General features: G+C 40.5%; 1 protein-coding gene across 5 annotated transcripts in view; it reads left to right on the plus strand.

Annotated features, from left to right (window-relative positions):
• Positions 1-18,692, plus strand: part of cntn5 (contactin 5) — a 101,031-nt gene that overhangs the window by 54,782 nt on the left and 27,557 nt on the right. For all 5 annotated transcript variants that reach the window (XM_031863736.1, XM_031863738.1, XM_031863737.1 and 2 more), the window contains 4 exons: positions 1,523-1,618; positions 5,325-5,528; positions 10,576-10,678; positions 15,877-16,058. In XM_031863736.1, coding sequence (XP_031719596.1) covers positions 1,523-1,618; positions 5,325-5,528; positions 10,576-10,678; positions 15,877-16,058 — 585 coding nt within the window. The remainder of the gene's footprint in view (positions 1-1,522; positions 1,619-5,324; positions 5,529-10,575; positions 10,679-15,876; positions 16,059-18,692) is intronic.

Raw genomic sequence — 18,692 nt, forward strand, 5'->3', positions numbered from 1 at the left:
GTGTTGGAGACACAGAGACCCGCCCTGGGTCAGCAGCCTGTCGCTTTATTTCCACACTTTGGCATTGCTTCAACTAGAAATGAAGCGGGCGATACCGGGGTCTTGAAGGCTGCACTTCTGGGATTTCAGATTAAACCTGCTTTGTTCTACTGCCATCGAAAAAAACAACTAGGTGAAAACAAAAACTACCACATTAGCACGTTCAAAAGGAGCTGGGTTAAGAAAGAGTGATATTATATGACAGATGGTTTCATCTAACGATTCATCTATCATGAATTTAATTATGATTCAATGTAGTCAATTCTGGAGCATAGAATTCCATGGATCAGTTAAAAATCATTTTTCCAAACAGCATGGCAGCTTTGCAAATGTTATCTGAATAAAAGATCAGTCAGCAATAATTCTCTTTTTACACTTAGACACCAGTTCAAAGGACAACTTTTTGTTCCTATTGGACAATTTTACATGATATATGTCAAATGCTTTTATATATATATATATATATATATATATATATATATATATATATATATACATATATATATATATATATATATATATATATATACATATACATATACATATACATACATACATACATACATACATCTATATATATATATATATATATTTATACACATACATCAAAAGTAAAGCCGAAATATCCCAGATGCAGGAGCTGCCATCTGGTGATTCGGGGGCTAAAGCTGCAGTATGGAGGTTCCGCCCACTCAGCCGCCCCAGCCAATAACAAGCTGAGCAAAGCCACAGCTCGTTAGCGTCAAGTGGCAACCAAACCAAGTGCCAAAAACTGCAGTCCCTCAAATGGCCACTTGAAGCTGGCAGCAAAAGCGAGTCAATCCCCATAGACTCCCATGTTCAAACACCCAACTTTACAGCAGAAATAAACACGTTTATAGCCTGAAACATTAAACGGTTTTGTTCTCTATAGATGACGTCCCCGTTCATGACAAATGTCTGAGGGGTGAATTCTATTTAACTAACACGTTAAGTTACATTGAGGGTTAAAAGTTTGGCATAATTGAGGGCGTGGCTGCTTTGAGTGGCGATAAATGCTAGCTGTCTACTCTCAGGAGTTAGGCTGTGTGTCGTCACTACCAAGAAGGCATCGCCCGGAGGACTTTGAGCTTTACAACGGCTCCTTTGAAACCTATGAGTGATGTCACAGAGATTTTATACAGTCTACGGATAGCATGAGCCACCTAGCTGCTAGCTTAGCACCAAGGTGGCTGTTTGGCTAGAAAGACACAACAACTACCCACAATATCTCAATAAATACATCTGTGATCAAATTGACACATGGTCTATTAAACAGACTCTTGACTGAGCCGCTGTCAATCACAGATGTCAATCATGACACCACACCCCCTTTTATAGCATTCTATAAGGGCGCTGTCACGTCGTCCATCTTTACCTATATACAGTATATTTATAATGTGTGTGTGTCATCTACTACCTCTACTATGTATCATAACTGTGTGATCTTTGCGTGCTGTTCCAGATCTCGGCGCCTTCAGTGGGAAGACCAGGGGCGGGGTTTCCGTGCGTGAAAGCCAAGGTGTGGTGCTCATGTGTACTCCTCCGCCTCATTCACCAGGTAAGAGGTTAGACCTTCAGTCTCAGCCAGAAGGGGGAAAAAAAATACTGTCTTCTCTCCGCTGCACTTTGGGATTGTCAATGAACTCATCACTATTCATCACGAATCCTATGACAACGAGTAATATTGTTATTACTGTGCCAAGCTGAGTTATTGCTTTTATTGTACATTTATTTATCGCGTTGTATTTTCACGGTTAGACTTTGCACGCGTCCGTTCTGCTCTCCATCCATCCATCCCGCTCAAACGACGAGTGCGATAAGTTATGGCGACGACAGAGCCGGAGCGCTCGGGTTCTCAGAGATCAAATTTGCTGGATCATTAGAAGCGAAAATAAATGTTACACAGACAATTATTCCACATAGGCGAAGCATAGGCGGAGCATAGGCGGCGCTCTTTAACGGCGCACCGCGACTATCCCTCTCTGCAGTCGTCCTCTAATGTAAGCTCTTATGTGAGCCATGAATCACCGGGGGCTTTGTTTGCATCTGCTCCGTCGCACCGCTGCACTGCACCCGTGGGTATGTTTGCTAAGTACTCTTCAGCTCCCGCTTCTGGAGGCCATTTTGAATGACATGATAGCAACCAGAGAGTCGGCGATGGATAAGCTGATAGTAAAAGATCATTTATGATTGATGAAGCTCAATGATTGACAGAGGTAAGTGTGGTGCAGATGATTCTCATCTTTAGAGTTCTCCATCAATCATTGTTCTCGCTGCATTTACAGGTCAAGCGACAGAACATGCATGCTTTTATTAGTCCACCCCAACCGACGCTTTCCCCTCAACGGTTGAACGAGTGAGTGACATAAAATTACAATCAAACACTGCAGATGATGCGGTGGACTGAGATCAGTATAATGGAAATAGTGATTTTCTGTCATTTAAGGTTGGTTACAGTCTTGCTGCTGTAAGCTGTTAAAATTGACCACGGTTTGAGTCATGATGAAAAACTGTAAGAGCATTGTGTTACATTGCTTCCATTAGATTGAGCGACTGGATCAATACAGAATATGTCATATAAATAGTCACTCAACCGCTGAAAGAGAACAATGAGATCATCAAAACAAAAAACTCAAAATGAGAAGCCTAGTGTGCTGAAACCCGGTAGTGAGGTATCACATTGTGAGGAGGTTGTCAAATCAGGGAAACAATTAAGAAAAGATGTAAAAAATCAGACACACAAGAACTGAAGTACATTAATTATTACTGCCAGGTATTAACATCGTGACTTTTAAAAGAATCTCCATCGAAGGTTTTGTAAGAAATGTATTTAAAGCGTAACCACTGTGGGATACAAGGTCCTTGATAAGGCAACGTGGCTAATAATGTTTATTGTTTACAAGTGAAAAAGGCCCCTCAACTAAAACTACGAGAAGAAATCCTCTTAGCATGTACAGCTTTACTGTTTAGTTGTGTGTATATTCATCTATACAAACAGTGGTGTTATGATAATCATACTACACTGTTAGAACGTTGTTAAATGGCAGCTCCGCCTCAACAGGCCGTCGAGCCGTTATTGTGATGCTTATTTTTCATGATCACAGCGTATGCTCAGAACACACGACACAGGTGAGATTGTAATTTATTTTTTCAGCAGTGCTGACATGAAATGAAAAATGATCTCCGACAGCAGAAATGATTAAAACAAAACAAAAATGGCACCGCCCTAAAAAACTTGCCCGTCTGATGACTGCCTCGGTGAGTCGGGCCGCGTCACACTTGATAGTCACGACGTATGGGGAGTGTTAAACAATGTTTGGGTTAGATTGGTTGTGGGAGGATTCAAAGACATTAAAATGGCACTTAAATTAGATCGGTCTTGTGAGTGAAAATAATTTGGAATCGCCGAGATGTGAAATGTTTATTGTTTTCCATTTCATGGCTTTGAGCGCTGGTGACCACTTTTTATGTGTCTTTGGTAAGTAGTACTTTTAGGAAGCTAAAGTTTATTTGATAAAAACTTTTGGATCTCCGGCGTCATACAGTTGGTCCAGTTTGTGTCGTAGCCGACAATCTGGATCCCAACTGCGTGTCTCTGCCCTCTTGTTATCAAGGAGCCCTCTCAGTATATTAAACAAACGATGCCGAGCTTGCAAATTAATCTGTTGACAAAAGTGTCCTCTTTTTGATTCCGTTGTCGGCCTTATTTGCAGCACTTTGAGCTCACATGAAGCGCTGCATTTCAGATCTGAGCGTCTTTGACAACAGCAGTTATTCATTATTAACAAAGAGGACATTGATAGTCTAAAGGAGATGTAGCCGAAAACAGACTTTATCTGTAATCTGATAATCTGACCTATCCAGATTATGGATGCACAATCAAAATACTGTTAATCAATATTGAATAGATTGTCCCTGAGTTTGATATTCGTCTTCGTTGTTATGATGGATGTGTTTGTGTACTGTAGGACTATTCATGATAAGCACAAAGCAATGCTGTCAAGGTCTGCTCTATGTTCATCACAGTCATATTGAATCCATCCATTTCATCAAGGTCACTTGGCCGACTATTGACGACCTCTTTTTTTCTAAAAAACACCCCCAAAAAATAACGTTTCCTTTTCAGCAGCTCCGTATTTCTTTCCTTTTTGACCAACTTAATTTGTGTATCAGCATGCACAGTAAGGAATACTAAATACAGAAGACCAGCTGTTCCGTCTACCAGGGATCAGGAGTTGATATTCAACACCATCACACACAGTTATTCATGAAGAAAATACAAACCATTCAACTTCCATGCAGAGACTTTAATAATCTGTCAGAAATCATTAGCTGTAAAGTCAGAAAAGGTCCTTTCTTACCTTTTTTTGGTCAGATTATATAATAGTTACACACACAGCCTATCATTCTCCAGTTTTACCTTTCTGATTGTATCACCAATTAAGTACAATAACCTCGCTGCTAATAGCCGGCTCGTTAAGGCCCTGTGTAATTATTTTATTCACCTTAAGGGGCCTCTGTAATATTTTTCTAGACTTCATATAGACAGTCATTTTATGCTGACGAGCACCCGATCCTTTGTTATTGTACAAATCCCACACTAATTACTTCTTTGGATTATTATTCATTACTTTTGAGCTGTGATTAATAGTGGTGGCATCATCAATGGTAAATTATCGCCGGTTAATATCTGCCTTGGAGTTTGCTGTTCCTCAGTTGACCCGGTATATACAGCGTTCTACCTGAATGTAAGTGACTAACCCTAACTGTAGTTCAGAGCAGAGCAATACTCAACACGTCAGATCATTGCTCTCGGGTGCAGTGAGACCAGAACATCCTTTGGGGTGCTTCAGTAATTATTGGCATGATTTGCCACAAACTCAATCAGTCAAAGTTGAATACATATAGTATTCTGCACAGTGGCGTTACATAAGCACCAGTGCACGCTTTTATGACGGTGCCAAGTGCGCGCTATAGTTACTAGTTAGTAAGGGATGTACAGCGAGCCGGTCGTTACCGAAGAATGAACCCCAACAGGGCGGGCAGGACGTGAAGCGGAGGGGTCAATAACAACCCACCGGCTGTCCATTATCCCGCTTATTACACGGCCGCTTACTAAACAGATGAATAATTTGTCACCAAATACGGATTTAATGAATGATTTCATTGATTTAAAACTGATTTTATTGGTTTACGAACCAAAAACACAAAGAGAGGTCCTGCATGTTTCTAATCGGTACGTTCTGTCCTACGCGCTTCCACAGAGATCATCTACAGCTGGGTGTTCAATGAGTTCCCCTCATTCGTGGCCGAGGACAGTCGTCGCTTCATCTCCCAGGACACAGGCAACCTGTACATCTCCAAGGTGCAGCCCTCTGACGTAGGAAGCTACATCTGTCTGGTGAAGAACGCAGTGACGAACGCGAGGGTCCTGAGCCCTCCGACGCCACTCACGCTGAAAACCGACGGTGAGGCTCTCAGCATTCATAGCATCTCTCACACACACAACAGTCCCTGATTTGTATAAGTGCCCCAGGCAGAGAAATCTAATGGAGTTCATTGGATAAACCATGCAGAAAATATCCCAGTCCTCCATCTGTTCATTTTTAAGTCTAACATTTATTTTTATATTTTTACATCTATTACAGCGCTTCCTCCGCCTGAACTTGTTTAGCGCAGATGAAAATCTAAAAGCATATTTTATTCTCTGCTGGTGCATTTTATTGTATCATCGTTTGGATAAAAAAAAATTGTTCAGATGAGCTTGGTTCATAAAAGTGGCTCGGTCCTCCTGCTTTCCGCTGAGCCCTCGGGTTAGCGGAGGGCGTCAGGAATTCCATACACACACTGTAAATAGATAGTGAGCAATGCTTTAACATTAGTGTTGGGAGCCTTCTTCGCTCACAATGTGCTTCGGTGAAACTGGCCGTCAGGGAAATCATTTTCCAGCATAAAATTAACTGAATCAATGGCCCTTGCTGTGGTTGGGATTCGCCTCTTTTATACTAGCCTCTCAGGAGCCGTGCCGCGGAGCTGTTTGCTGGATTCAGGTGTGGATTTCAACCTACGGGCTTTTTTTTACGCCCGATTACACAGAGAGTGACGTCCATCACTTCACACAGGTGCCCATCATTGTCACGGTTTTCAAAGAGCCACTGAGAGTACATCCCCAGTGAAGCTGTGAAAGGCCCTCTCTGCCTCGGAAACCAGGTTTGTTCCAAATGTTGCAACACGAATCGGCCTCTTAAGAATCACACCCCTTCCAGCAAGATCCCTACGCTGTATTTGCATAACCTTGTATGAAATGGCCCCCGGGGACATGCATAATACTTAGCACATAACCATGCTAATTTGGTTTGTGTCTCTCATTAACTGAGATGCAAAATACAGTCAGAGGGGCACGCGGTCAGTCTGCTGTCAGCGCTTTATTGTGGCTCATGGCTGTTTTTTTTCTGGTTCATTTTTGTAAGGAGGAGTGATGGAAGAGGAGCATCCATATTGCGATGTCCATCCATAATGTGGCTACGATACCGGGTCTAAAGGACAGCCCTCTCACCTGCAGCACAGCACATCCAAATCGAATCCCCACAGCTGTAGGTCCATTATGCCAAAGAAAAGCCCTGGCATCTCTCACCCTGCAAATCACATGATGTTCAGCGGGCTTCTATATTGTGAATTTGGGGTTCTGAAATGCCGAAAATTGCATTGGCACAACTCCCAGCAGACACCCAAACGTCCCCGCACCGTGTGCACCCCTCAGTCATTGGAGTCCGACCAATCAGGCGCTGCAATCTGTGCCTCGGTAAAAAGTGAGATATTATTACACAGTAGACAGTTGAAGCTGGATCTGTGTGCGGCTCACCACTGTCAGCTCTGACACCGACTCTCTTAATCAAAACAAGCATCTGGGCTCCATTATACCCTGCTGGAAGCCATTGATCATCAATGCGCATTCCACCTTGAGCAGAGCACTGACCTCTGCACTAATGCACTGTTTTAAAACAGATATACAGTTCATCTCAGAAACGCTCTCCCTTTGATTTATCTGCTTGGTGTAAATATGAGCAAGCACATAATATCACCGTGGATAGCAGGGACTTTCGAACGGCTCTGAATCAGAACATGTAGATTGTTTGTTTATTAATGAGGACTTCTACAGGAAAATGAAATTGCTGTTAATAAAAAAACAGACATTTAAAAAAGTCTATTATGTCATCTTGTAGTTTTGGACATCTTTTGTCATCCATCTTTTACCTTTGTATATCAGTTATAATAATGTTTTGATTAAAGGTTCACAAGCCTCCGAGAGGTTTTACATCGTACATCGTGGTTGACCGTGCAGGAGTAACCTACCAGGGTTACTTAATCTTTGCATGTGGCTCACTGTTGTATAACGTAGTTTATAAATGCCAGATCTTAGTAAAATTATCACTATTTCTGATTATTCATTTATTTAGTTTGTTATATATTTACTCGACTGCTAAGAAGCAAGCGGCAACCTCCGGGTCTGAAAAGTGTCTTAAACTTGAATTTCTTCTAATGGCCACCAGGGGGCGACTCTGCTGGTTGTAAAAAGAAGTCAGATTGTATAGAAGTCTATGAGAAAATGACTCTACTTCTCACCTGTTTCATTACCGCATTGAACATTGTAGCCTTGGGTTTATGGTCTCAATCGCTAGTTTCAAGTCCTCTTCAACACAGCATGATGTTCATTTAGTAAATTATGATTCATGTAGAGTCAAATAGGCCATAAAGCAGGCTATGCTTTAGGGCGGGGCTATGTTGTGGTTCACAGTTCGCTATCACGGTGTTGCCCGGTCTGAGAGTTCTCTGTGTTTTTTACCTTCCTTTAACCCTTTCACACTGTGTTTTCATGAAAGTTAATTTGATTTTCAGTCGCCTATAAATGTCTTATTCAGCATTCGGTTGTCCAACCTCTCCTGTCACTTCTGGTTTAAAAAAACCAACATGATGACGGCCAAAGGTCGAACTCGAGGCTTCAAAATGCCAGTCCACAAACCAATGGGTGACGTCACAGTGACTACATCTTCTTCTTACATACAGTCTACGCTAAGAAGACACATTGCTTTTGTAGGCACTTTTTTTATTTTAAACTTATTTTAATGGAAAGTGTCAGTTAAAACAAACTGCTGTTGTTCTCCAGCTGATTGACAGTTCATTTAATAGAGTTGTGATTTTTAAAGATTTATTTACAGCACTATACCAAGTGAATTCTCTATTTCTAACTAAAACTCTTCAACCACTCTGGATGTAAATATTCTTTAAATGTTTGTTGCCACAAAAAAAAATGCATATTGTGCTTTTAACCATTGTTTCACATCCAGGTAAATGGTAACGCCTCCAGTTGGACTGCAGTACTCATGTTATTAATATTATGTGATATCAGTGCAACATAATGTTCTCAGGCACATCTCATCTCCATATGGGCATGTTTTCTGTACGACACCAAACATTTTTATTTTGAATGTATTGTGTACATTGAGAACATGAAGCCAGGACATTTAGCCTACTTTCTACCTTAACCTCAAGAGGAAATGTGTTTTTAATAAATCAGATCAACATGAATCAATATTTACCGTCACATTATCAGAGTTTGTCTGCTATATTACAACATTTTGTGTATTGTTAGTCATGTTCCTCGTGTAAAGCATGGCCACATTTGCTATCGCGGTGCAGATGGAGGATCAAAGCCTGTAGGGCAACTTCCTCAATGAGCTCAGCAGTAGGGGTGAGACAATCCAATTACAATTAGGCAGACTATCCAGGAATAGGCTGGACCAAGAGGGAGTTGTTACTGTAGTAGACTATTACAATTTCACTAATGCATGAGGATTTGATTTTTTTCAGGTCTAAATTTTTAATAAGACAAAAACATACAAAAGCTATTTACCAAGTTATGTACTGTATGTGTATGTGTTCTATTAACACAGGTGTATTACTGGATCAGAGAGCAAATAAAACACTTTTTCAATGCTATCAGCTTGCAGTCCCAGTAAGTTTCAGGATAGACTTTTTACTTTGGAATTGGTTCGCAGAAGAACAAAGCACAACAGAAAAAAATTTAGTTTTTATGTGATTAATAAATAAAACCGGAGCATAAAATATAAAGCCACACTTCAAATGAGGGCTGTTAATGTTTTAGCACACCGAGACATTATTTCTTTCAATTCCATCAGGTCCAGCCGCCGAGACTGAATACGATATTCGATATACTGTGGATTGAGCCCATGAAATATTGCAAATTCATTATATGCGAAGGGCTGCTTTGGAGCTATAAATGTTGAGAATGAGATTGAAATTGAAAAGTTCTTTGGAACAAATAACATAAAACTCCTTTACCATGCATAGTGGGCCACAATTCAGTAACCCCACTCCTTCTCTGCTGCATTCATTTTATCACATAAAAAGTGTCAGGTACATGGAGGAGGTGTAATTATGGTTTCTCAAATGTCATGCCGGCCATTTGTCTTGCTGATCACGTGGCCGAGCACTGGATGTGGTCCGCTGTGTTTTGCTGGGTATTCAGAAAGGTGCCGGGGGTTAGCAGCGTGTCAGTTCATCGGCGGCGCTCACGTGCAATGATTGTGTGTACATTCAACATTCTTTTGTAAAGAGTAAAAAGCTCATGCAATATTCATGTCGGCAAACTCCCATTTAATAAGACCGATAATAGTAATTAGACCCCAGATGAAGGTGTTTTTCCTTTGTTACTCCAAATGAGCTCGATGCCAATCTGACACATTGTTGGATGTAAATGCATATAAATGGCCACCTGGACGTACAGATGAACAAACAAAGAAAAACACGTCCTCCGGCTGTGACTTGGAGCCGGGGTGTTAGTCATAGCGGCACTTAGCGAGACCGATAACACGATATCACTTGTGTCCTTCACAGTGTGTTTGTAGAGTGGCTTACTAATTCTTGGAGACAATGCACTACTTCACCCTGTTGTCACTGGAGAGTACGCGTTAGTACATCATCTTAATGGTTTGTTTTTGTGACACCGCGTAGATGGCGATATGCTGCCTATGCAGAATCATGACTGAATTTTCCAACTGTCTTTGACTACATAACAAAGATTTCAAAAATCTGTTTTGGTAGAGCAAAAAAACGTATGATTGTTGCTCTGTATTTGGGCTACATCAGTATCACTAGCCCTATTAATAAACAGTGTTTAAAGCAAAGGTGGATGTGCCAGATGGTGCGCATAATGTATACTTGCACACTGCGTGATTCAACACACCTCGGTATCCTTTGAGAGGCCTTTTGATCTCCTCAAGAAATTTAGATTTTCTTTTCTTCAATAGATTCTTATCATAAAAACAGATACCAGGGCAAATCACTGCGCCCAGTCTCTGTGTAGCTCACTGCAAGAAAAGACAAGATGATGATGGGGAAAAGGGAGGGTGGGAGGGAGGTTGGGGGGGGTGTAAGTAGCCGTTTCAATCTGCTTGGTTCTAATGTCTGCAATTCCTCTTTCCTAACCTTTTCCAGGTGTCATGGGTGAATATGAGCCCAAAATTGAAGTGCATTTCCCTACATCCGTTCTGGCTGCCAGAGGAGTCACTGTCAGGCTGGAGTGCTTTGCTCTGGGGAAGTAAGTAAAGGAAGAACATATTGCACAAATATGGGTATGTTGTTTATTGCTGCAGCATCATATTAATCACCATGAAAAGTATAATGCTCTGTTGCTGAGCGATCCTTTTGATAACGCTCCTTGTGTTTCTCCCTCTTCTTTAAATTGCATTATTCCATTACCTGAAAGGGGACCAGGCGTATCTTGTCTTCAGGCGGGATGTTAAGTGAGTGTAGAGAAAGTGCAGCACCGCAGCTCTGCTGTTATGGCATGTTAGTGCAGAGGTGGGGGGTGGGGGGTGGGGGGGGGGACTGAATAGGGAATTCTGCCCAAGGGACCCATGTGTTCTCATAATTGAGAGCCCAAATGTATCTGTGTTTCCTGGGTGCTTTCAGGGTCTGTTGTGAATGTAGGAAGGCAAGGTTACATCTGTGGTGAGATGAAATTGGTAATAGTTCTCTGCCAGGAGGGAAAACAGACTTTTTTCCTCAGAGACTTCAATCCAAACCACAGTTACTAAAGTTAGCATGCAGGCTCCATGGCATACACAACCACTGCATGAAAACAGATATATTAAAAAAAATTAATAACAACATTGTGTATATATATATATATATATATATGTATGTGTGTATATATGTATGTATACAGTATATACAGTATGTGTATATATGTATTTATATATATGTGTGTGTATGTGTTCTCCAAAGCAAGGTTGAAGTGATGTTTGACATTACAAGGGATCATTTTCAATGTACAACATAATCATTTATCACCCCTACTCCATTTTGTTTATAATTATTCATTGCTGATTCCTATCTTCAGTGCAAACAGTCTCTAATCTGCAGATGACTAAGAACCTCATAATTGTTTTCTTTGATTTCAATCAGTTATCCACATTATGGTAAGTCCTTTCCTAAATATATAGACACTGCATTTTAATCTCACACCTTTTGGTATTTCCCATCAAGCTGAGCAGGAGTTTTTGTGGATGCTCGTACAGAACAGTCCTCGCTCTGTGCTTCCATCAATGAAACAATTTGTGCGTGATGGCTTTCAGTCAGACAGTGATAGTGGCGATTTACCCTTTTACATACTGTGGAGATGAATGATTTATCAATGCCTCCCTATTAAAAAATGCCAGTCTTTATATAGCGCCGAAAATGAAGTTGAAATGGCTTTTGTTCTCCTGTTGTTCAATATTGATGATGGCACCACTAGCTGAGACGGGGCAGAGCAGCTCTTTGTGTGTGAATGCCAGAGCTCCTTGATATGATTGTGTGTTGTGATATTTACCAGTGACACTACTTTGTAGGCCACAGTCAAGGGCAAAGAGAACAGTGAGACGATACCGATGAAATAGTCCAATAGTTTGCCATCGTGACTTGTGTGTGTGTGTGTGTGTGTGTGTGTGTGTGAAAGTGGATTCACTGTAGAACGATAACCCTTGTTTGAAATAGGAGCTTCATTAGCACTTTCCTATTTGGGGGAACACATCTTTTATGTCTTCGTTAATTGAAATAATATGCGGTGTTCTCATTTACATGTTGGTTTGATTATTTGCTGATGCAAAACAGTTATTGTTCAGCCCGATTTGTTATATAACAGATTACCAGGATAATCGCCATGAATGATTTTCGCCATTTTAATAATTTTTTTATTTGTTCATAAACAAAACAGCAGTGACTTTACAGGTGGTACGACAATGATAATAATGAAAACACCTGGAAAAGCCTCAGTAAACAAGGTGATGTACAGCGACTGACATGATACATAACAAAACAAAGGATGAAATAATAGCCATATACATTCTAATAATAGCATCTCTAATCATTTAAAGATTAAAAGAGATGTGATGTGCTACCTATAGATTTTCAAACAACACTAATTCAATTGAAAACTTTTGGATTCACAGTCGGATTTCCAAGGCACTCTGGGAAGTGCAGTGCTTTTAGCTGCTTTCATTTCAGGGGATATTGGAGTATGTAGTTCAAAAGGCCTTGTACATTAGATGGGTAACACATTATCCCACTCATTTCCACTTAAAATACAATATGTGGTGGAGGCTTTCATCCAAATTGCCTGAGAGGAGTGGATATACTTTTAGCTTCAGTGACCCCAGAGGGAATCAAACTCTTGAAAACACTTGCAGTTACATTCCTCTTTGAGCAATGCTGCACCACAAGGACCACATCGTCAGCAGTAACATAGAGTGTCTCTTGACAACACATTCCATACTCCTGGTACGATGGTTAATGTTTTTCAGAGACACTTTTAGCTCATATAATACAGGTGGAATGTGGCTTTAGATTCTCCTTATGAAGTAGTGTAGCATTTCCCAGAGGCACTAAAACATTGACAGCTTAGCAAATGAGCTAAATGCTGGAATAACATCCAGATTGTAATGATTTGAGGCAAACCAATTCCCCTCTATATTTTGGTATTAGATTTCATTTTCAACCTTTATTATAGAACAAGATGAGGGCACAGCAGTTGTGTGGAATGCTAATTAACAGCGTAGCGTGCCTATGGGCACATTCGTAAATTGAAAACACCTTACATAAACTGGTGTGTAGCACACTCACGTTTTTAGGGTATGAAATACTCAGTGTGCACACTCTCTGATAAAATGGACATGTCCTCAGCTTCTGAGTTCCGGAGTCGGTGCCAGCAGTTTGGTACAGAAGACACTGACAGGCAGAGGTTCTGCTTTCTGAACTTAGTGACTGTGGACACGTACTGGCCCGGTGCTCATTATTCAGCCTCCGAACAGAAACCCTGCCACAGATACACCCTCATGTTCCAGCCCCTCGAGGTCTCTATAGATTTGCTCTGTTCTGTGGCTGGTCGAGAGTTTATTTGGAGCAAAAGGTCTCTTGCAAAATCCTCTATCAATAACATATCAGAAAGGGCTCCAAAACAGCCGCATGCCATATGCATGAGTACTGATTCAATCTGGTGATGGCATATGTGGTTCTTACACCCCACAGGGGCATTGAAATAAAAATGCCAAGTCCTGACAAATGGACCCTCGTTAGACCACAGATATTTGATTTTACCTCAGGCCCCAGATGTTGCGCCTGGTAACCATACTGCATTTGGGAGGATATTTGGTGTTTGATACACCACATCGGTCGATACCAAGTGGCGATCCAATACCTGTGCATTTTTCACAAAAACATAATTTTCAACAAAAAAACAGGAAGGTAAACAGGTCATCATTTTCTCTCTAATATATATCATGTGTTGCTATAATAACATATAACTCTTCAAACAACTGTATTTATTCAAGTTGAATGCAAGAAACACAATTCTACAAGCTGTTGAACACATTTTACTGTTGTAATTTACGCCCCAATGCTAATTTTTACTGATAAGAGCTTGAATGCATCATGTAACTCAATGCAACCTCAGTAAACGTTAGCAGTTAGCTCTGTTATTTAGCCATCCCACCGGCTGCTAACGGCTAACATTAACTAGCTCTCCTAATGCCGATTTCAACACAGTGTTGTTGTTCACCATGTAGCATTTTCCTGGGAAAAAAAAGGTTGCTCAAGTGTTTGACCTCAGGTGTGTAGTACTAGGATGTACACATGCAGAACGGATCGGGCAGTGACAGACTTGTTGTTCCTGTGTAGCGTACATGAGCTGACGTATGAAATGATAACATGATATTGGATTGGATTTGCATCCTCCTCACCGATACCCGAACCCAGCATTTTATTCTGTATCGGAGGCATTTGTGTTACTGGTATCAGAACAACTCTGTCTGTCTACAGAAGGGGAGTTACTAGTGATGACAACCACTTATTTTTCTACACTATTTGACTAGATTGTTGTATGACTAATTAAAACGGGGGGGATTATACTTTGTAAGGGATTAACTGGAATGCTTGTTACATAAATATAAATGACTGTGACTCTCTATGAATGTCGTACATCATCCTAAATGTTGCATTAAGTAACTGCCATGCTTCGTGCAGAAACGTGGGGCTCCAATAACTGACGTCCCTTTGAAACCACTGACTATAATTCAATGTGTCGCTTCACAGCCTCGGTGACGTGACGAAACCTCAATGCATGTTGTAAGGTAACGAGTTAGCTATTCAACAATACAAAGCAAAAGAAAATGTTGAAACCAATAGTCTTAAAGAAATGAAGAAAACGTGACAGAAAACTCCTGTCCAAAATGAAAGACACTCTTTGAGAAGAAATGCTTTGTTTAACACAGAACATGCTCGGAATCCTAATTTGAGTCCATTGCAGCCAAGAGCACTTCAATGTCCTTGTGAATTTAGAGCGGATAAAAAAGCTCAGGGATGTAACATTTTCATCTCGATTAAATGATTGATGGGTTCACCGGAGGTTTGTATGGTGTCACATTTCCATCTTTCAGACACCTGTCAAATCTAGTTGTCATACACGAGCACTGCTGATACTGAGCGCATGGTCTCTCTCTCTGCATACGCAAGTCATCTATCACACGGATCTGTAGGGCAAGCCGTGAATAAACAGGGATGGATGACATCGCTTGAACACCAATCATAAAAAAAATCTCGTTGGCTGTTCATAGCCTGAGTTGAATCTCGTCCCTTGTCCCCCTGAAGCCCGGCTCTAATGTGCGTGTCATCGAGTACAGTAAAGTTGTCACGAGTGGTCAGAAGGTCAGCAGTTTACATGTGGAGCAGAACCAACATGAAATACTCATCGTGCTGTGTCAATACATAATCACAAGTTAAGGACTTCTGGAGGCGGCAGGACAACGCCGATGTTTGTTACAGTTAGACGTTATCATTTTAAAATATCCCTTGTTGGGCAAATAAACAAATATCAATTATTATTATTGAATAACTTGATGGTTATTGGTTTAATTACTTATGTAGTCAGGAAAAAAGTTTGAAAATACCCTTAACAATGTCCAAAAGCCAATATTAATGTCTTTAATTTACTAATGTCCAAATCTCAGGTAACTTAACTTGATTAATGAATAAATTAATGGAGGATTATGCAGAAATTGAACATGTAACAGTTCACTCAAATATGTAAAAGGTGTGAATTAAATTTCCTAGGTAGAGAATCTATCAAGGACATGAAAATATATAGTAATTTCAATTCTTCTTATTATTATAATTACGGTGTAATATATACATAACCTGTCCTTATGTTCTTATGTTACACTGTCCCGTTGAGAATATAATCCCACTCTTCTCTCCTCGCAGTCCAGTGCCAACAATCACATGGAGGAAGATCAATGGCAACATCCCCAAAAAAGCAAGACTTCGGAAGTCCCAGGCTGTGCTGGAAATTCCCAGCATTCAACTGGAGGACTCGGGAACCTACGAATGCAAAGCTGAGAATCCGAGAGGAGGCACTGCTTTCAAAGGACACCTGCAGGTCTACAGTGAGTCTAGGCATGCTCTCACTCACTGTTCATTCGTTCATCTTTTACTTTTGGTCAGCCGTCAAACATAAGATAAGAGCACAAGTGTTGATGTGTTGCATTCCAGGAATATCGGTGTAAACATTGTAGTCTGAACAACAAATACACTCTATTTTTTCGGGAGCTATTTTTGGTCGTTCTGCACCGTTCCCATGTATTATTCATGATATAATCTAGTTATTTTATTCTCATTTTCTGAACAGTCCAGAATTATACATCCACGGCAGATAATCCAAGAACAAGTGTGTGTCACCTCAACGAATGAGCTGATTCTTTTAGTGTGGTTCTCTCAAGCAAGATATTTTTTAGCTGTTTCAAAATGACCTTAACAGCTTCTCTGCTCATTGTTTTAACAATCTGCTGCGGCTGTTCTTTGTCTTTTTTTCAAAGATGTATTATATTACTCTAGTGGTTACATCCATGCCTTTGGTCACTGCTTTATATGAATGTGCTGAGTTTCAGTAAATATGTTTATATTAGATAACAAATGAATTATAGAATCCTCAGTTGTTGGGAATGCCTATATGATTAGGAGCAAGCCTTATTTATTTATCTATACCAACATTGTAATGTTCTCATCTTTTATCTAATGCAGGTATACACTATAATTATTCATTTTACCAAATACAGGCTTATCAACAAAAAACATGGAGCTTTGTGTGCCCAGGGATTAGATATCAGTTTCAGTGCAGACCTCGCTTAAAGAAGAGTTTTTAGTTTCCCAGCCACTAGTAAGCGCGCTGAATTACCAGCCCATTATCATATACTCATCTATGAGGGTGGGTGTCCTCCATTCCTCTCTGTCTGTGCCGTGTGCACAGGACCAAGATAATGGACTGCCTCAGCCTTGGTATAGGACACATTTCCAAGGCCCTGCACTTCTTGGCAACCTCCATTCTGTTGACATCACAAGGAGAATAGGGAGCTAATTTGTAGTAGCCTCACGCTAAATGTAATTTACCCAGGTCAGCTGGAAGTTTGAACTCACATTGTGAGGGAGACCTTCCTGACCGTAATCATTTAATCAAACCACACACACAAAAAGAAGTATTCTACCCAAGGTGCCATATGCAAAGAATAGCAAGAGAACGTGCTCGGCATGTTACTGTAGCAGCTCAGTGACGGGGTTTCCTTCTTCTTCTGCACTCAGTACAAGAAATACACCACGATGCAACACATTGACCCTAAAATAATATCACGTCTTTATCAAAAATCGTGTAACTTGTCCCAAGAAATACAGTCTACACAAATATATTTTTTTTAAGTGCTCAGTATTACACGTTCATTACAACATACAACAGTTGATGTCGCCGTATGCACACATTGATGTGTCATTTGGGTGTAAACGCATATTAGAACAGAAAGTACAATATAAAGGAGATTGAAATAAAAAGAAAACAGGGCTTGAGTTAGTGGCTAAATAATTAACATCCCTCCCCCAACGTAAGACTGACAGAGTGATCCAGCCCCAGCAAAAGGTCCTTGTTAATGTCATATACTTGTAAATGTACAGGAACTGGAAAATGCACAACCATGTGTAGTATAGGATCCAGCAGATAGAAAGAGACTACAAGATGAAAAGAAAATGCATCCAGCCTGTACAGTGCTCAGATCTTGAGGAGTGACAGATGTGTAGTAGGAGAGGAACCGTGGACACAAGCGAGTAGGCTACACACAGAGGAAAAAAGAAAAGAGAAAAAAATCTCCTCGGTTAAGGGGCTCCCAGGAATGGCAGGTGCCAAGCTTGCCTTTGCCACGGACCAGCCATGCAGTGAAAGGAGAAAAAAGGAAAATGTTCATGAACATGATACAAAGAGCATAAATGCGATCCACACGTGAGAACAATGCAATACCCCATCAGTGACAATTGTCTGTTAATATTCAAAATAAAGTTAATCATTTAATCCAATGTATTGAATGTGTTGCTGCTGTCAATGAGGGTTTGTCTGGATGGTGGTGCTTGGTGGTCTTGACTAGAGGTGTGCTGTTAAACAGGTTACTGTATATTCATAATCCTGGTCTCCAGAAACAAATCTTGAATGTTTCGGCAGCACATTCTCACTCTCAACTTGTCAAAAAGATGCTTGGTTCTCCCGCTCTAGTTGCCCCATTAGAGTCAGTTTTGGACATGTCCGGGACAGCATGTCAGTATCTGCTGGTAACTTGCATTGTGTTTTTTTAAAATAAACCTCTGTGTTCACAGGAAACGTACAAGCATACAACCTCTTTTCAAAATAAACTTCCAACGTAGGTTTTCTTAGTTTTTAGGTTTACTTCGGCAACACAAGTACTTGGTTAGGTTTAAGCAACACAAGTACTTGGTCAGGTGTAGACAACACAAGTACTTGGTTATGTTTAGACAACACAAGTACTTGGTTATGTTTAGAGACACAAGTACTTGTTCAGGTTTAAGCAACACAAGTAATTGGTTAGGTGTAGATAACACAAGTACTTGGTTATGTTTCGAAAACACAAGTACTTGGTTAGGTGTAGACAACACAAGTGCTTGGTCAGGTTTAAGCAACACAAGTACTTGGTTAGGTGTAGACAACACAAGTACTTGGTTAGGTGTAGACAACACAAGTACTTGGTCAG

This window comes from Anarrhichthys ocellatus, unplaced genomic scaffold, assembly GCF_004355925.1.
Source record: "Anarrhichthys ocellatus isolate YVR2014 unplaced genomic scaffold, GSC_Weel_1.0 scaffold29, whole genome shotgun sequence".
NCBI classification, from domain to species: Eukaryota; Metazoa; Chordata; class Actinopteri; order Perciformes; family Anarhichadidae; genus Anarrhichthys; species Anarrhichthys ocellatus.